Source organism: Lynx rufus, unplaced genomic scaffold (assembly GCF_022079265.1).
Source record: "Lynx rufus isolate CCGP_SWC_20201006 ecotype Redwood Valley unplaced genomic scaffold, mLynRuf1.p SCAF_5, whole genome shotgun sequence".
NCBI lineage: Eukaryota > Metazoa > Chordata > Mammalia > Carnivora > Felidae > Lynx > Lynx rufus.
The window spans coordinates 19,175,911-19,196,436 of record NW_025814867.1 but is presented as its reverse complement, the minus strand read 5'-3'; the positions used below and the strand labels follow the sequence as shown (position 1 = coordinate 19,196,436).

At 38.5% G+C, this 20,526-nt stretch overlaps 1 protein-coding gene across 1 annotated transcript in view; it reads left to right on the top strand.

The window, feature by feature from the left end:
* The first annotated feature begins 1,001 nt into the window (after positions 1 to 1,001).
* UBE2E2 (ubiquitin conjugating enzyme E2 E2) overlaps positions 1,002 to 20,526 on the top strand; it is a 377,139-nt gene continuing 357,614 nt past the window's right edge. The window contains exons 1-3 of the mRNA XM_047098927.1: positions 1,002 to 1,106; positions 6,792 to 6,975; positions 15,869 to 15,919. Of these exons, the coding sequence (XP_046954883.1) occupies positions 6,800 to 6,975; positions 15,869 to 15,919 (227 nt within the window). The 5' untranslated portion in view covers positions 1,002 to 1,106; positions 6,792 to 6,799. The remainder of the gene's footprint in view (positions 1,107 to 6,791; positions 6,976 to 15,868; positions 15,920 to 20,526) is intronic.

Genomic DNA, 20,526 nt, shown 5'->3' with positions numbered 1-20,526 from the left:
GGGTTGGAGGTGGCAGAAATTTTGTGGAAGCTGAGTTTGCATGACAGGCGTGGGTTCTTTTTTTTTTTTTATGGTTATTTGGGGTGAAGATTATAGGGGAACATGACGTTCCCTCAGGTCACCCACAGCACTGCTACTGTTCCCATTGCCTTTAACTGGGCATTAAGGCAGCTCCCACTCCCTCTTTCACCTCTCTCCCAAATATCCTCCTCTCTCCTCTCTCCCGAATATCCCAGGGTTAAAATGGCTTGGAGCTCTTAGCTACCGTGTACATTCTAGGCCAGGACAACCCAAAAGGCAGAAGGATTTTACTGTTGCAGTGTAGGGTAGAGAGTCTGGGTTAGCCTTCGCGAACTTGCCAGGCTAGTGCGAAGTTTTCTCATCTTGGGTGCATGTGGGAACCAAGCGTCTGAGTTTTTGGTTAATATGTCAACAGGGTCAGTCCCTGTAGTTACTTTGCGAACACTGTGAGGCAAGTGTGAAGCCCACGGCTGCAGTGCCTGGGGGTAAAACGCCGCACCCAGCTTGGTCTTAGGGCAATTCCCCTTCCCCACCCCCCCCCCCCCAGCCAGCATTGCCCTTTAATGCGCGTGCCCGTCAAGGTCCCCGCGTCCCTTCCCCTCAAGTCGCCTCGTTAGCCTCTGTTTCCCTCTCCTCTCCTGGTCCCTGCCTTTCCTTTTCCGTGGGACAGCCCTCGCCCACCCCCGCCACGGCTCACTCGCGGGACTCGGCTGTCACTTTACTTTTCCGTGCCGCCTCCCCGCCCCCTCGCCAGGCCGGCCGGGCAGTTAGCCCGTGCGCGCGCCCGCCACCGCCCCCTCGCGGCCACGCGCCGGTAGGAGGCGGGGCGGAGCGGGCTTGGGGTGCCGGGAGGCGCGCGGCGCGGCACGGCCGACGTGGGGCTCGCGCTCTCGCGGTCTCTCCCGGGCGGGCACACGGGCACACGCACTCGCGGGCGCGCGCGCGGACGGCCGGGCGGAGGCAGCGTCTCGCGGAGGCGGTGGCTTCACTTTCCAGGAGTCAGGGGCGGCCGCAGCAGCAGCCGCGGGCAGCAGCCTCGGGAGCCGGAGCTGGAACGGCCGCGGGCAGCGGCGGCGGCGCTGAGGGTGAGTCCGGGCGGGCGCGAGCGCGGCGGGGACAGGCGTGGCCGGGCTGCCGGGTGCGTGGTGCGCGGGTCCGGCTTTCGGTGACAAGACCGTCTGCGGGGACACCCAGTCCTCGGCCCTCCCAGCGCCCCCCCTCCGCCCCCCGCCTCCGCAGCCCTCTTTCGCAGCGCTTGGGCTCTAGCCCGTGACCTGCGCAGACGCCCCTCCCTCAGGTATTCGCTCGGGCCTCGCCGGTGCTCCCCCACTCCAGTCCCCGGCGTCCTCCCTCTAGCTGGCGTCCCCCCTCTAGTGGGCGTCCCCCCCCCAACCTCCTCTCCACGTCGCAGGTCTCTCCTTACACCAATTGCGCCCTAGTTCTCTCCTTCTCTGCTCCCCAGCGTGCCCCATTCCCGGCGCCCCCTCCCGCGAGCCTCCTGCCCCTGTTTCTCGCCCTTTCCACCCCTCCCCCTCCTTCCTATCTCCCCCCCACCCCCGCTCGCCTCGTCCCTGCCTGTCCATCTTCTACCCCCTTCCGTTCTCAGTTCCCCATCCTTCGCCACCCTTCCAGCCCTTTAGCTTTCCCAGCCGCATCCTGGAACTAAGTCTTTGCAAAAGTACTGGATAAATGTCACGGTGGAAAGTGCCCGGCTTGATCTTTTGCTATTTTCCCTAATTGCATAATTGCTGCACATGGTGTCTCTCTGGCGAGTGCCGGGTCTGGCGCCGCCACCGAACCCCGTGGCCCTCCTGGAGAAGACCTTGTGGGGTGTGTTTGTGTATGCCCGGGTGTTGTATTGGTCTTTTGTGAAGCCTAGCGCTTGTCACAGTTTGGAGCCGAAGCCCATTTTTCTCTGGTCTCTTCTCTGCAGCCCCCACTGGCCTGGTTTGAAACTGGATTCCCTCTGCCCTCCTTCCCCCACTTCTCCCCCTCTCTTCTCTCATAATGTTTTGATCCTTTTGCCCTTTACCATTTCTAATGAAGATAAAGCGTAGCTTCTTGTGGGTTTTTTTTTTTTTCCCACGACCAACCAGAAATGTCCAATCCATCTTCCCTTAAGGAAATTAAGGCCGCTTTAGAAAGACATCATCCTGTGCTCGGTGGCTGTTAGACCTATTTGCATGTTTTCAAGATTCATCGTTTTGTATTATGTATTCTTGAGAGTTTACTGAAATATTTTTATTTAAAAGTACAAAAGAAAGTGCTCGGGTTTACCTTCGAATTATCTAGCGCTTTGGAAAGATTTTAAGGTCTTCTTAGTTTTGTTTTTTGTTTTTGTTTTTTTATTCCTGATTCTTTAAAAAGTATGTTTCTGTATATGTGATAATTCAGTCTGGACCTTGCAATTTAAATAATTGTCTCAGCGGTTTGGACGCTCTGGCTCTTTAGTGTTTTTGCATATGGGCTGATGCTGACGATAGTGTTTAATGTCATAGCCCATTATATCTCCCCCAGAACACAGCGCCTTTTCTTCAAAAATTGTATTTTATTTTACATTTTAGGTAAGTTCAGAAATCTGGGTAGGAAGACAAATAAGATATCAGAAGACAGGATTAAGCGTTTTCCTGTTGTAAAAGCTCAAATGAACATTTGCTTTTGCAGTTTTATACCATGAGATACAGTTATAAGGCTTATCTGGACAGTAGTTGGATTTATGAAGTGACTATAGTTGCTTTTACGTTATCAGTTATATTTATAAACGAATCATTTCATTTTTATGGAACATGTGAGTTTCATTTATTATATTGCTGATTTCCAGGACTGCATGTAATTAGGACATAGAGTACACAGCTATAATACAAGATTATTTTGTGTGTTGAAGAAGAAACAACATCCAAACTTTTAATGTAACATGTTTGAGGAAAAGTCCACCTTTCTATTTTATGTTTAGAAACCAAGATTTACTTTGAGTCCATAATAAAAATAGAAATTGGGATATCTTATTAGCTTTGAAACTATCATTGAAGAAGAGCACTATGTTTATAACTCTGGAATTTATGTTTATCTTCCTTCTATGATTCGATCAAATTAGCTAAGTAGGAATTAATCTTAAAGATAATTTTAAAATGCTGATTTAGAAGATAACTTTAAAGACTTTTAATTCACGACTTTTTATTCATTTGTATTTTGGAAAGACAAGACAATTTCATACTTATACCTAATTAAAATGCTTGTAGACTGCTTTTTCTTCGTAAAAATTAGTTGTCACCTGAGTGGTACAGTAATTTTTTTCCAATACTTTTTTCTGTACTTAGGCATTTAAAAACCAAAATCAGGGGAAATTTGCCTTACTCTTGATATTTGAAAAAGAAACGAAAACTTTGTTTCTAAAAGTTTCTGTAGTGGTTATTAGTGGTCTCAGATGAATTTCTTATCCATAGGTTAAGATTCAGATGAAATAAAGTTGTCTTAGGTCAAAAGTGGAAATGAACTATTTTTCTTTATTGTGAAACTATAGAAATTATACCTTTATTTATTTGGGTTTCTTTTTTTATGGAAAGGAGCCAAACTTGAGTATATCATCATATGATTTCTATGTATAAAATTAAAAGTTGGGCAAGACATGGTATTAGAAGTTAGGGTAGTGACAGGAGGTGATGAATAGGCTGTGTTTCTTGGTCTGGATACTGGTAACACAAGTGTGTTCAGTTCGTGACAGTTCATTGGCCAACACTCAACATTTGTGTACTTTTTTGTCTGTATGGTACACTTCAAGAATTTTTCTTCAGCCAAGGATTTCTTCTAATACTTATCCTCTGTTGGCCTTCTTTTAGTATCCACATATTCAAATACTTCTCCATTCAATTCTTGATCTGTCAGTTCTCTAGACTCCCAGCGGCCAAACACACTGAGACTCAAATCCATTTTATTAATAACCACTTTATGGAGATGTATTCCACATACTGCAAAACTCACTGTTTCAAAGTATACAGTATACTAAGTGGTCTTAGTATATATTTACAAGGATGTGCAACCGTCACAACTCTCTGATTTTAGAACATTTTCAGCACCTCAAAAAAGAAACTCCATACCTATTAGCACTCACTCCCTACTTGGATATTTTTAATAGTTTTTTTTTTCTTAATTTAATTTAGTTAGTTAGTAATCTCTACACCCAGTGTGGGGCTTGAACTCACAACCCTGAGATGAAGAGTTGCATGTTCTACCAACTGAGCCAGCCAGGGAGCTCCATAATAGTATTTTTTAATAATTCTCTGGAGAGATTAGTCTTCTGATATTCTGGAGTGGTGTTTGAAAGTTGAGTTTGGCTCACATTGAGTCATTGAGTAATCTTTCGAGTAATTATATACTCATAGCATTATTATTGTGCAAATGTACATAAATAAGAACATTGAGAAGAATGTGTAGCTTTATAACTAATGTAAGATAGAACTGAAACTCTAGGCATAGATTATTAAACTGAAGGACCAAGTTCAGTAAAAAAGAATTTTATTTCATTTAGGCTTCTGTATATTTTTCATACAATGGATTGCTTCTGGTTTAAGATATATAAAATGATTTCTCACTCATTTCACATTTCTTAAAATATTGCCAACAGCATTTTGCTATATCCAAGGACCTTTCCCTGAGAATTGTTCTCTTTCTCACTTCCATGCGCATCTGCTCTAACACGCTTTTATGTACATACTTATAAGATTTTGAACTTCTGATAATTTTAACTGAAAGAAGCTGGAAAAAAAAATCAATGTTAAATCCAAGGATAAGAATTAAAGTGAAATAAAAATGAAAAAAAAAAAGCAAGAAATATATGTTAGGACTGTTACAGCTAGACTTGAAACATACTGGTATAAAATTTCAGTATTCTATTAAGTGACTTTAGTGCTCATAAAAGATGTCACAGCTGTGGAGACTGATGATCTCCATTTACAGAACAGGTAGAAGAGCAGTCACATTTCTCCGTCAGTGTGTTTTCAGAGCTGCTTGTACAGACGTATTTTTGTTTGGCCTGGGGGAAGGGAGCTGTTGGAGTTGAGCGGGGTGGTGTTGTGTTTGTGTGATGTGTCTTTGAAGGCATTCAGTATCTTCTGTTGACTCTTCACCTCTCTGCATCCAGATCATTCTCTTGCAGTGCTTTTTGGTTTGTCTTACCATAAAAATTTCAATCCATTAAAGACTTGTATTATTAAATCACTTTCATTTAGAGGAAGCTGTAAGTTAAATCCTCGGTGGCGGTGAATTTTCATCACCGTCAACTAGCTATACATTTAGACTAATTACAGTAATAAAAAACAGTGCTTTATTTGAGGTATCTTTCGTTTACAAAGTACTTCTTAGGTGTCGGTAACATGGTGAGCACAAGGCCCTTTTGAGTCTGGACATTGATTTGTCAGTTTGGTTAGAGTTGTCAGTACACTTTAAGCTAGTTTGGTTGTAAGGAATGTCTTCATAGAAACCAAACTCAGGAATTGATTATTATGGAATGACAGTTCAGAGGGGATATCCCTTTTCACTTACTAGAATTTTTTTGTATCTGCTAGCCAGGTTATAGCAGTTATATACCTATGTATCAAGGTAGGTATTAAGGAAATTGAGTTGAGAATTAGAGCTGCTTGGGGAACATGAACTAAGAGCAAAGGGAATTTGAAAGTCTTTAGGGATATTTTATCCAAGGCTGGAAAAAAAAGAATCCTTCACCATCTCAATACAGTCTCCATTTCTTGTGAAACACAGTTGCTTGGTATATTGCTCGATCAGTGCTGACACCATCATATGGTTCAGGTTTTATTTAGAATCATGCAGGCCTCTGTGTTCTTTTGTGTTCTTCTGTTATCAGAAAGGTTACTTAAAATAATTGACTAGCTTGGAGAATTTTAACTTAGTAGTTTTTCAGAATATTTAGAGTTGTACAACATCACTATTATCTTTAAAACATTTTTTTAAATGTTTATTTATTTTTGAGAGAGAGAGAGAGAGAGACAGAATGTGAGCAGGGGAGGGGCAGGAGAGGGAGACAAGGAATCCAAAGCAGGCTTCAGGCTCTGAGTTGTCAGCACAGAACCTGATGAGGCGGTTGAACTCATGAACTGTGAGATCATGACCTGAGCCGAAGTTGGACGCTTAACCGACTGAGCCACCAACGCGTCCCACAGCATCACCATTATCTAATTTAAGAACATTTTCATCAACCCAAAAGCATACTTTATACCTATTAGCAGTCCTTCTGCATTCTTCCCTCGCTCCTACTCCCTGACAACCATTTACCAACTTCTCTGTCTGTGAATTTGCCTATTCCGGACATTTTGTGTAAATGGAATCATACAGTTTATTGTCCTTTGTGACTGACTTCTTTCAACGAGCATGATGTTTTCAAAGTTCATCCATGTTGTGGTGTGTACATATTGTACTTCATTCCTTTGTATGGATGAATAATACACTGTTGTGTGGCTATGTCACATTCGGTTTATCCGTTTATCAGTGGACATTTGAGTTGTTTCCTCTTTTTGGCTCTATGAATAATGTTGCTAAGAATGTTTTGTGTATACATTTTGTATGTTTTCTTTTTTCTTCTCAGTACGTTTTGAAAGAAAAGTTTTGGCAGCTCCCAAAGTTGTTTTGTAAATGACCACCCTGTTCATTTTATATTAGTTTTACTTATTCTACTTGCAGGCTCTCTTCCTCTCTGTTCTAGAGGTAACTTACTGTCGTCCTCCCACAACTAAATAAATGATCTTTGATTTTTAATCCAGGATCTAAAATGTCCACTGAGGCACAAAGAGTTGATGACAGTCCAAGCACTAGTGGAGGAAGTTCTGATGGAGACCAGCGTGAAAGTGTTCAGCAAGAACCAGAAAGAGAGCAAGTTCAGCCCAAGAAAAAGGAGGGAAAAATATCCAGCAAAACAGCTGCTAAATTGTCAACTAGTGCTAAAAGGTATCTTAATAATTTTAACCTTTTTGGTTTTAGTATCTAGTTATCATCTTAAGTTCTCTCTTTTGTATTTAATCATTTATTTGGGATACAGATTCATAAATCTGTATATTGAATACATCTGTAATGTAATAAATGTAATGTAATAAATCTGTATATGAATAGACAAATTCATAAAAATACATATTCATTGTGTGTGTTTGTATTATTTAATAAGTGAGCATATATAGGAAAACGTGTGTAAAAGTGTGGTAGTTTGGTTTACTTGATCATAAATATTTTATTCTGTTCAGCAACATGGAAGAGTGAGTAGGAATCTGTTAAAATAGTTTTTGAATGATGTATATTTTCTACTACTTGTTAGTAAAGTTAGAAATGCTGAAGTTAGCAACAAACATATCTTGGTTTCATTATATAAGGCAGTGGCTCTGTCTTGATACAGATTTTTTTTTCTCTAGACAATAGATGCATCTGGAAGGTAGATATTTAAATGAGTCTCTATTACCACATCAATTGCTTATGAGGACTGGACTCACCAGAGAATCTGCTTTAATATTGTTTAATTATAGAATGTGTCTTGGAAAAGAATTTAGAAGTAAACTAAATTTAATACAGTTTTTCCTGATTTTGTGGTTTAATGGTCTTATTTTCTAATACCTTTTAAAAAATATCAAATAGGAAGCATAATGAAAGCACTCTGTAATTTTTAGACATAGTAGAATGTGAATGTTGAATGATAGCTTTATATTTATTGGATAGTATGAATTAGGAGGATCTGTTTCCTGATGATCCAAAACCATTATGGTGTAGTAGACCTTGTTTCCCTCTGGTGTAGTCAATCCACAGGATTGGGAAGAACCTTCTCAGGCCTCTTGGTGGGACATGAGCTTCTAGGGAGAGATGTTGGGGTGATAGTGAGTGGTCAGCAACTTATTCCAAGGGACTAGGGTGGTCAACTCCTTCCCAGAAGTGTGTTGCTGGTCTCTGATCTCTCTTGAAGGAGTGGTGTGAAAGTCAGGTAGCCTCAAGCTTTAAACCTCTATACTAGAACATGCCAGTGTGGGAGAACAGGGTTCCGTTTAGTTTTGCTATCTCCCCACAAGTCCAGAGGGCTTTAGTCGGCTGACCCGACGACCCCTCTGTTGGCTGGCCACAGCACAAAATGACCTGCTGCTGGGAAATGTGGGGTGGAGTTAGTATGGATAAGAAAGGTAGGAATGGAGAAAATATGACATTAAGATGAAAGAAAGGAGGTTGGGGTAAGTGAGTGGATAAGAGATACTCAGTTGTAGAGTATACCTGCATGTAAATGAGGAAACTGTACTTGAGTCATCAGCTTCTGATAATAAGGATTTTCACAGGGCATCTTCAGCTTGTCAGAAAAGGGAGAGAATGGGCTGTCCAGGTCTGTGGGAAGTAGAGTTGGGATAGTGCTTTGCCTGGGTTTGTGCTCAGTTGTCCCATGATGCTAGTTAGCAAAGACTCCTGTCTGTTTCATGAGGCCCTGCCTTTCCCCCTCATTAGGAGGATCTCCATAATCCCTCAAAATCATAATTGAGTGATGTATCAAAAGACCAAATTCTGTGTGTGAGAGACCATTAAGTGTACAATGTGTGAAAGTGAGGATTGCATGATTTTTTCAAGTACATGGGTAATATTTTACTTTATTTTACTACAGTGTGTACAAAGTATAGATTATAGGGGCACCTGGTGGCTCAGTCGGTTAAGTGTCTGACTTCAGCTCAGGTTGTGAGTTCAAGCCCCACATCAGGCTCCATGCTAACAGCTCAGAGCCTGGAGCCTGCTTCGGACTCTGTGTCTCCCTCTCTCTCTGCCCCTCCCCCACTCGTGCTCTATCTCTGTCTCTCAAAAATAAATAAACATTAAAAAAAATAAAAAGAAAAACCCCGAAGTATACATTATATAGTCAAACCTAGTCCCTCCCCCTCCCCTTTAAAAAGAGGATAAGTCCTAGTTTTGAGATAGTACGTGTGTGTAAAGACTCCAAGACAGTGCCTGATCGGCGCATAATAGTAATTGGTATTATTGCAGTGGTTAGAGTAGGAAGTGTTGTCGGAGTTAAAAGAGAAAGCTTAATTTTTCACTCATCTTTTCCTCCAACTTAGTTGGTAGTGAAGTTATTTTATTTTTTTTCTATCTTTGCTTAAGTTCTAAGAACTCAGGAAAAAATTGAGAGTCAGGAAGGCAGACCCACATCTTTTAAATTCATCATTATATCTATAGTGCCTACCATAGTAGAGTTACAGTATTTACTTACAGGTGTCTTAGAACCTTGATTTGATTGTAGGGATTGGCTCTTCCATGGGTAATTAAAATCCCAGTACTAATGTGTGCAGAAGATTCAAAGTTAGAGATCATTTCAAAATAAAATTCTAATTTATTATTGTTAATTTTTATTCAGATGAGAAGTCTTTTCCATATAGTGTCATTTTATAAGAGATAATTTATCAGAAGAAGTACACAGCTTGGACTCTAGAGCTGGGATCTGGGTTTGATTGTAGGTTCTGGCATTTAGCAGCTCTGTGATCTGAGATACATAATTTAACGTTTCCAACCTCAGTTTCCTTTTCTGTAAAATGGAGATAATAATGGTACTTCTTCACAAGGCCGTCATGAGGACTAAATATGATAAAGCATTTATTTGCCATCTAGTAAGGTCTCATACAGTGGTGCTGTCATTTATAGACTTTGTGCCACTTAAAGTCTTGTAGATGTTTTTTAAGTTCATTTGATAAACTTTAGGAAAATGAGATCTATGTTAACCTTTGAGGACATAATACTATTGTTGAACTAGAAATACTCAGATGCTGTGATTATGTGTATTTTATGTAACTCAAGAAAAGTACTTTGTACATAAGCGCTCAATTGCATGAAATGTGCTATAACTGAAGAACTAATACTTTTGTGTAGAAACGTGTTTAAAAAAAAAATCTCAGTTTTTAAGGTATTATGGAAGAGTGACGTAGAATATAGGAATCATTTAAGTGGACACTTTATTTAAACAGTGGTATAAGTTAATTTCATCTATTTTGAGGTAAGAGGAAGATTATAGTTACATATTTGATCAGTTTTTGCTCCTTGGCAAGAATTTGTTTCTTAAAAAATTGATGTGCTTTTATCTTGATAATGTCTATATCACTTGTTATATTTGCAAGTATGTAGTTGGACTATGTCTAGCAGTGACACATTTTGATGATTTTATTTGATTGACTAGTCAGTTCAATAAAACAGTTATTTTGAGCTCGTCATTGAATTGACTGTACTGCTTTCAAGTGTTGACACATCTGTAACTGTGAATTTTAAATCACATTTATTCCAAATTAACTTTGTTTGGAGTAGACATTGTGATTTTACTGGACATACTGCTATTTGGTTTTAGACTCTAAATTTTTGTTAGGTTGAAGGGTGGATTCCAGTGTGTTCCAGCGTAAACGTTTATTATAGTTTTCTACATTAGAATGAATTAGTACTCTTTATAGATAATCTTTTATAATTACTTCATCTTCTTGATTCTAAATGTACACATAAAAACTTTTTAATGTTTCTGAAATCAGGATGCATTGTGCAAAAGTATTTATTGAGGATATCTTAAAAATCACGGATATATAGTTTATATCACCATTCAGAATTAAACTTTAGGCTTATTATGTGCATTGACTCTGTCTTTTCTAGTTTAATTCAGAGACTACTTTGAAATTTAAAAAAATTTAGTGATTAATTGAGTGGTGTTTTTCTTGATAATAATTTCATTTTCAAAGGTTTTGACCAGTTGATTCAGTTGGTTAGGGAGTTCTCAGGTGGCCAAGGAATACAGTCCATTTAAGAATATAGAAAGGCATTTTGGTGGCACACTTTTTTCTTTTTAAATAACTGTTAAGAAAATACCTTTGTGAATTCCCATGTCCAAATATTCATGCTCTACTTGGACCTGAGTGAGTTCCTGAATCGTCTTTGTCTTAATGTTTTTTAAAAAATTTCTTAATGTTTATTTTTTGAGACACACACACACACACACACACACACACACACACACACACACACCATGAGCGGGGGAGGGGGCAGAGAGAGAGAGAGGAAGACACAGAATCCACAACAGGTTCCAGACTCTGAGCTGTGAGCACACAGCCCTATGCCAGGCTCCAGCTGGCAAACTGCGAGATCATGACCGGAGCCAAAGTAGGCGCTTAACCAACTGAGCCGCCCAGGTGCCCCCTTTTTAATGTTTGTTTATTTGTTTTTGAGAGAGAGAGCACAAGCTGGGGAGGGGCAGAGAGAGAGGGAGACACAGAATCCAAAGCAGGCTCTAGGCTCTGAGCTGTCAGCACAGAGCCCAGTGAGGGGCTCAAACCCATGTGAGATCATGACTTGAGCTGAAGTTGGATGCTTAACTAACTGACTGAACCACCCAGGTGCCCCCCCTGAATTTTCTTTAACCTGAAATATGTGTGTTTGAAATATGTCAGTACACATGTACTGCTTCATTTTTTCTGAGCCATTAAACCAATATGTTGATGTTAAAATGCATGCTTCATACCTTCTTTTAAATCAAAAGGGACAGTGTAAGCATAAGCATGTCTATGATTTTGGTACCATATTCTTCAATTAAATCTAAATGAATCCTGATTGTTGTTTCTTTTCCCCTCCCCTCACTCCATTCTTTTTAGCGAATAACAGTCACATGCAGTAACTCTTACCATTCTTGGAACAGTTAAGGTATTAGGTGAAGTCTTTCAAACTGAAATTTAGTTTGTATTTTGCTTCTGACTTGTCTCCATAACTATGTGCATTTGCTGACTTAAGTATCTTAATAACCAAAGAAGTGGCACTGCTAGATGGAAATTGGGAATTTAGGCAATTGTCTAGTTGATTTATATATAAAGAAATAATTTTGTCTTCAACGTTTTGATAAGAGAGAGGTCATTTATTTGTTTGACTTAGCAAGATAATTGCCTCTCACCTTACCAGTGTACAATAACTAGCCTTAGTTTCCTTATCTTTTAAATGGGAAATGATAAAACAGTAATGCTTAGAGAATTTTGTGAGATTTATTTAATTCACTTTTAATAGACTAAGATCATCATGTGAAAGGTACACTGTAAGTGTGAATTATTGATACTTTTTCATTTTTCCTCACCCTAAGGGACAGTGCCTGAAATAGCTACCTTTCTTACCCCACATGTCAAGACTGCGAAACTTAATACATACCATGATCACAGCTTTTGAGATAGAATTGAATTGCTGTCATTGAAAGCAGCAGGACATCTTGCAACTGTTTAAATAGCAATTCTTAGTATAATCTTTTCTGTCAAGAAAAGCAATGAATATATTGTCAAGAGAAATATATCCATTCTTAGGTGTGGCACAAAATATATTTTAATATATTGACTCACTGCTTAGAGTTGTCAAGTTTATCAATAAATTGCTTTTTGTATTGAATAATTAGATCTGGAATTATAGACATCCAGAGGTGTTCAAGTTCCATTATTTGACAGAAAATTATGATTTATCAGCTTTTAAAAAATTTACTTAGAAAGAGAACACACACAAGTGTTGGGGGCGGCAGGGGAGGACAGAGAGAGAGCAGAGAATCTCAAGCAGGTTCCGCATTATCAGTGTAGAGCCGAACACAGGGCTCAGTCTCACAAACCGTGAGATCATGACCTGAACGGAAATCAAGAGTCGGATGCTTAACCTACGGAGCCATCCAGGTGCCCCTGATTTATCAATTTTTTAAATCAAAAGGGACAGTGTAAGCATAAAGTAAGATGAGTTATTTGAAAATCCCAAAGAAATTCTTTTATGTCAAAAAGTTTACATTGACAGTTTAAGCTCACTCTTGAATGCCTATTCTTTTGGTCCTCTTGGTTTAAAAACAATTTGTATAAGTTATTCATGTTTCTGCTAACTAAGTAGTACAGAGACCTATTTAATGGAAAGCAACAATTTTCTGTCCAAATACCTTCCTATCCCAGTTGTCTTGAAGCAGACTCTCTCTTTCTTAGCCATCTCTGGTTTTAGTCCTTCTGTTGGTTTTTCTGCATAAATCTAAATTATATACAGTATTTTCACCTATTTGTTGAATAATTTTTTTGAAGTTTATGTATTTTGAGAGAGAGCTTGGGAGGGGCAGAGAGAGGGAGGGAGAGAGAGAATCCCAAGTGGGCCCCACACTCTCAGCACAGAGCCTGATGCAGGGCTTGAACTCACAAACTGTGAGATCATGACCTGAGCCGAAATCAAGAGTCTATTGCTTAACTGAGCGACCCAGGGCCCTGATCTATGCTTTTCTTACCTAGGTGTTTTTCTTCTGGAATTTCTGGTTGTCTCCCCTCCTCTTAATAATGTGTCTTTATTATATTCTTTTTTAAAAATGCTTATTTATTTTGAGAGAGAGGGCGAGAGAGGGCATGCATGCAGGAGCAAGGGACAGGCAGAATGAGAGAGAGGGAGAAAGAGAGAATCCCAGGCAGGCTCCTCATTGCCAGTGCAGAGTCCCAAACAGGGCCCAATCCCATGACCATAAGATCATGATTTGAGCTGAAATCAAGGATGCTTAACTGACTGAGCCACCCAGGCGCCCCAGTCTTTATTATATTTTTACACACTCTGCAGCCCCTTCTTGGCCATCTCCACCTGTTTAATTTACACCTGTCTGCTTTCTTTGTCTTCCAAAAATATACTGAAACTTCTCATCTCCTTTTCTTTGCTGTTTATTCCTTTTTGCACTTTCTGTATTTCGCCTCCCTGCCCTTTCCTGCCTGCCCCGAGTGGAGTCCTGAAGGGATAGGAGGTGGATGTATGTGTGCTTAGTTAACTGTCCTTAACCTGGACTTATTAGTTGTCAAGTGCCTGTTGTATACATTTGTGTGAGATCCATAAAGAGTGTTCCTCTATATCAGATCTTTGAGATTTCTCATTTAATTATAGATTGTATATACTTTATATGTATGTGAACACATCATAGAAACCGTATCAGAAGGAATCATATGTTTTAAAGATAAAACTGATCATGAAGTTAACCTCTTCATTTTTTAGGATGGAAAATAAACCTCTTCATTTTATAGGATAGAAAGCTGAGGCTCAGAGAGAGAGAAAGAAAGAGAATGCAGGTGTGAACAGTCTTTTTACTGAATAACTCTCAATTAATGGCATAGCAGAATTAAAATGAAAGTGTTTTTGGCTTTGAACTTGTAAGTCTTTCTCAACTTCATAATGCCTCCCCAACCTTGAATCACATGGCTTAGAAAAGTGAAAATTATGTTAGTAACATGCAATTCCTTTAGGAAATTGATGCCAGGCCTCTCAGGAGTCACGTCTATTTCTGTATTTTCATTTGTTGCCTTGAAAAAGACATGAAATGAAATTGAGAGTAAATGTTTTCAGATTCTTATTTTTTAGGGTACTTTAGTAACTATCATCCATTTACTATCACAATAATTACCAGATAACAGGCATCCAGTTAGCAAATCTCATGTTTAAAAACCAAAGCTAAGGACAAGAAATGGCTTTGAGAATTTTTTTGTATCTTGGTTTAACGAAGCCTCTCTTTAATATGGTATTTAAGAGAAGAATGCTAGTTAAGAGATGGCTAAGTATAGTCTTCTAAAACGTTGTAGCACTGTTAGCCTTTGTATATGTATATGAGGAATTAGATGCAGTTAAAAGTCAAAGTTGAAAAATTTTAAGTATAGTCTTCTAAAACGTTGTAGCACTGTTAGCCTTTGTATGTGTATATAAGGAATTAGATGCAGTTAAAAGTCAAAGTTGAAAAATAACACATGGGAAAAGCAGGTTTTAAAAAAAGTTCTTTTTGCATGAATCTCGTGCAATGACATTAAGACGGTTATCTGCATCTTATTAGGATAGTCCATGCAGAAGGAATAATGTCAAACTGGAAAGCCTCTACCTTCTCCAACCTAGAGGCTTTAGGGAGGAATACCATTTATATTAAAAAAACTTTTTGTAACATTTATTCATTTTTGAGAGAGGGAGAGAAAAAGCATGAGTGGGGGAGGGGCAAAGGAAGCGAGAGACAGAATCTGAAGCGGGCTCCAGGCTCTGAGCTGTCAGCACAGAGCCCGACGTGGAGCCCGAACTCATGGACTGCAAGATCATGACCTGAGCCGAAGTTGGACGCTTAACCAACTGAGCCACCCAGGTGCCCCCATTTGTATTTTGATAGCAGTTTCACATGTTGAAATGAGATCCTGATAATTCTTTATCAGTGGTTTGGATCATTCAGAAGCCTTAATTAATAATCATCTTTCCATCTTATTTGGGGAGGTTCTTGTACAGATCAGAAGTTGGAATGATCCATAAATAATGTGACAAAGGTTTCCAATTTAAACTAGAAATTTTGGGGCGCCTGGGTGGCGCAGTCAGTTGGGCGTCCGACTTCAGCCAGGTCACGATCTCGCGGTCCGTGAGTTCGAGCCCCGCGTCAGGCTCTGGGCTGATGGCTCGGAGCCTGGAGCCTGTTTCCGATTCTGTGTCTCCCTCTCTCTCTGCCCCTCCCCCGTTCATGCTCTGTCTCTCTCTGTCCCAAAAATAAATAAAAACATTGGAAAAAAAAATTTTTAAACTAGAAATTTTGGTTAGTGTTATCGGTGGTTCAGTGACATTTTAATTTAAGTCAGTGTTGTTTCTGTAGGCTACATGTACTGATCATGGCCAGTCTTTTTACCTTTTGTAGGTGCATTGCCAAAATCATGGTAGAAGTTGCTACTTGAATGTTATTGTATATGATGATTTATACAGTATTAGTGTTTCAAAATAAAAACACACAAATGGGAAGTGTTAGTGTAAAAGTATAACACTTTAATGAACTGTTAAGAGTGTGAAGACATTTTAACATAACTTTGTCTCTTTTTTAAAGAATTCAGAAGGAACTCGCAGAGATTACGTTGGACCCTCCTCCCAACTGTAGGTAAGTACTTATGGATTTTTATTTGTGTCTTTTGCACAAGGTAAAATTGAATTGTTTGATGTGCACCTATTGTTACAGTCTGATTAATTAGTAAAATATCATTGTGGTTTGGACTTAAATGACTGTGGAAGATGGTTGTTGTTTCTGTGCTGAAATGGCATACTTATCAAGTCTATTGTAGAGGAGTGGTGGAGTTGCCAAACATACAGCAATGCAGTGACAATAAGATAATGAAATTATAGAGTAACAAATACAGTTATCTTTTAGTTGGTGAGGTGATGGGGCCTTAAATGATTTCTTTAATGATAGAATAATAGTGTGGCTAAAGTATTTGCTATTTGATAATTCACTTGTTATCTTGTTGGAAATTGATTTTTAAAAGTGCTGGAACATTAAACAGTGTTTCTTCATGGTTTACATTATTTCTTAAATCATTGGCCGTGGAAAGGGTGTAGAAGTAAGAATGGGTGATTTGAGGCAGTGGTATTAAATTGAAAATGTTCTCTCCTTTATGACTACATTTTTCAATTTTCTGGTCAGAGTTTACTTATAAGAATTAAAAGTGCTTGCCTGGAAATGATTAGTGTTATACAGGTACATAGAGGAAGAGGAGAAAAATGAACTCTTAACGTTGTACTGTATCTTGGATCTGGTGGAATAGTTAGAAGACGGCTGTTTGACTATTTTAAACATTTCTTTGTTTTGATGTGAGGTTGGTGTTGGAACTAGGCCAACATGGAGTTTTCGTAGTTTAAATTGGTAGTCTTGTGGATTGAAGGTGAGACAGCCGATCACAGGAAAGTGTTGCCAATACTGAATGCAGGTAGAATTTATTGTTTGGTGCGATTTCTGATTTCACTGATCTTATTTTTTTGTGGAAGCAAAGATAGCAACTCTGTGTATTAATGAAACTGAAAACTTTGCAGATGGCTATTTGATAGTTGGCTAGTTGACAAGTGTTTTGTGTAGAAACATTTCTAATAAGGCCTTTTATGTTTGTGGTGAATCTAATGTGGTTCTTTACATGAGAGTCATATACCGTGTATGTACTCACAATAATATTCAAAGACTGTTTTATTCAAATAGACCGAATATTTCTGTTAGGTGAAAACCGTTTAACACTAAGACTTTTTGTCTCACTTAACGACTGTGTTACATCAGAGATTTTTTCAGATGGCAGATCATAGTTTAGGCTTTGCTGGCCAATTCATGGAAATGGAATGATTTGTGGAAAATTCCGGTTTGAATGAAATCTAAAATCTCTTGTTTCTTATGACAGTATTCATTTTAATGGTTTGAATCTTTAAAAAAATTTTTTTAATGTTTATTTATTTTTGAGAGAGAAAGAGCACAAGCGGGGGGGAGGGGCAGAGAGAGAGGGAGACATAGAATCCCAGCTATCAACACAGAGCCTGACATGGGGCTCATACCCATGAACCAGGAGATCATGACCTGAGCCGAAGTTGGGCGCTTAACTAACTGAGCCACCCAGGTGCTCCAGTTTGAATGTTTTTAAAAAACTAAATTATTTTGCCACATGTATGACTTTTGTAACCTTCTTACAACTAAATTGGTAAAAATATGAACTTAATTTATATACTTATTTGCTTAACTTTTGAAAACAGTTGGCAAAATAAACTACTTTGTTTTAATGAGCTTGTTTTTTTTTATTTTTATTTAAAAAAAATTTTTTTTAACGTTTATTTATTTTTGAGACAGAGAGAGACACAGCATGAACAGGGGAGGGGCAGAGAGAGAGGGAGACACAGAATCTGAAACGAGCTCCAGGCTCTGAGCTCTCAGCACAGAGCCCGACGCGGGGCTCGAACTCATGGACCGTGAGATCGTGACCTGAGCCGAAGTTGGACGCTTAACCGACTGAGCCACCCGGGAGCCCCTTAATGAGCTTAAGTCTCATTTTTAATAAATGAGATCTACATAAAATATCACGTGATGGCTAGACTGTTACTTTAAGATATATTATTTTCCAGTACATTTGCCTTATTTAGTTTTGATTTATTACAGGTAATAATTTAGATTTGATTAAACCAATATGTTGTAAACATGCAGGAAAACATGCATCAAGTGTGAGAAAAGGAATTACATGTTGATGATTATTTAAATAAACTAAAATAAATCACAATTCTATTTAAAAAAGAAAAGTTTATAATGTCATCTGAAATTTGGAGATTAACTTTTTCACTGAGCCATAGTTAATGATATCATTACTAGTTATGTAAACTCTTTATAAAATCATTTTAAAATGTGGATGTCACACACAATAAGCCCTTCAGACAGTTTTAGCAAAGATACCTACTTTGTTGTGTTTTTTTCCAGTTTTATTGAGATATAATTGACATGGGACGTTGTAGAAAGATATAATTGACATAGAACATCGTAGAAAGATGCCTACTTTGGTTAAACTGCTTGCTTATGGGAATTTGCAAGGAAATTGATTTAATGGTATGAAGATTGGATAGCTAGCAAGTTTGCTTTAGAAGCCAGGTCTGTGATTCTGTAGCTTTGGCTCCTTTTCTTGATCCCTGAATGGCTGATTGGACTGGATCAGGCAGAGATGAAGATCATAGTTACCTTCACATATGTGGTGCTCCCTTTGCAGGCAAAGATCCTCCATGCTGTGGCTGATTGGGAAGTGGTGATTAGTTCTACGTGCCCTGTGTACTTGTGCTACTTAATATAGATGTCATTGTGATCGTTAAGTGGATTACTGTGGCCTTTGGATTGTTTGGTGTCAAATATTTGATTGTGGTTTATAGTAAATCTCTCCATCTATATTTCAGTGAGAATGTGGTTACTATCTTAAGAAAGTGAAGTTAGACCATAATTTTAGTTTGGCTTATTTTTGGCACAAAGTTAACAGTGCTTTTGTGGTTGATTTTTAAAAGTTCTGTGCTGCCTGTATTTGTGCCCTAATGACTAAATAATTAATTTACAGAGATATTCTAAATTAAAGCTATATGCCTACTAGAAGGAGTCAAAATCATATTCCTCTAGTACTCTCTTTGTGTATTATCTTTACTAGCACGCAGGCCTCTTAAAATCCTGCCTTTTGTTTGGTTGCCTTTTGGGTAATGGTTAGCTCACTATCACAGGTAAAGATTATGTATGAGGGAACATCTGTGAGTGTGCCTGTTTAGGCAGTCAGAACGGAGAAAGTATTTTATCTGTTATTAGTGCTCTCAGTCAGGGTGGCTGACTGTGTGTTACATTTCACTTTGAGTGTGGTTTACCCTTATTTTCTGGAGCCTTATTAAACTAGTACAGCCCAGTTATATCTATTTGTCAAGTTAGAGATGGCACCTCTGAATTTTGGTGCATCTCTTATGTGATGTCCATTTTAGCATTTCTTGGAATTATTTTGCAGGAACTAGCATGTGTTAAAGTACTCTGAGTCTGTCATGTAGACATGTTGGGAATATAAAGTCTCTCTGAATTCTATCATTCAGTGTAGATAGATATGTTTGTGTAAGGCATTTTTAGAGGAACTACTGTGGTATTGTTTAATTTTTCTTTTCAGGTTTTGAATGAGTCTAAATATTTTAAAAGTATCCACAAAATACTTTGATAATAAGTTGAATTATTTCTTTTTATAAGAAACACATACCTGTCCATCTTTCAATTTTCTATTCACTTCTGTTGTCTTTAAGGTAAAAATGCAGTAATACAGTTTTTCTTAAAGCTTGATTCAATTAAGTACCTTTGGGTGTTTTTTCTATTATAACATAAGAGTTAATGTTTAAAAACAAAACCTTATGATTACAACTAAGAAAAAAGTTTCTGTTTATAAAATTGTGGGGTCTGTAGGGCCATAGGCATAGAAAATTACACCTAGTTTGGGTGAAGTTTGGTTATATATTTAGAATATTTCCCATAAGTAGTACAATATATTTTGTTTGGCTTCAGTTCTTATGATGGATAACATAATTGACCCATGACATTTGCAAGGGTTCTATCCTAGTGCCTCTGCAGATCCACAAGTGTTTTCATATTGCCAGCTGAATTGGAGGTATTGGACTAGAATTGCTCACTACCTCAGTGCCTTGTTCAATAGCTTAGCTGGATGGAGCCACTAAAATTCATGCAGTATCCTTACGGAGCTCTGATAGGTAGAATTGCTGCCCTTTGTAAATGACTATATGTTGTGACTATCCTGATTCTTCACAAATTGTCAAAAGCACAGCTCTTGAATCTGTAAATGTGCTAATACATTTCATTTCTATTACTTGATGCTAGTGGGAAACTGGGAGCTAACTAGAAAAGTCTCCAAGTTAAAACTTTTTCACTCAAAGGGTAACTTGTTCTTCTGTATTGTAGAGAAACTAAATTCAAATTCTGTCATTATCTGATACTGCCCTAGTTTGTATTTGCTTTATGAGAATGGAAATGATAGAGATCCTTAACTACTTTTTGAAAGTAGAGCCTATGGTAAAAGGATTCATTTGGATTTTGATTTTTGATTTAGTAATTGAACAAGTAAAAGGAGGAAATACTAAAAGTGGATGTAGTTCAGTTATACTACGAGTTTTGACTTTTTATTGCTATATTTCAATGATCTACTCATTGGGCACAGCCTCTGCTTTACTTAA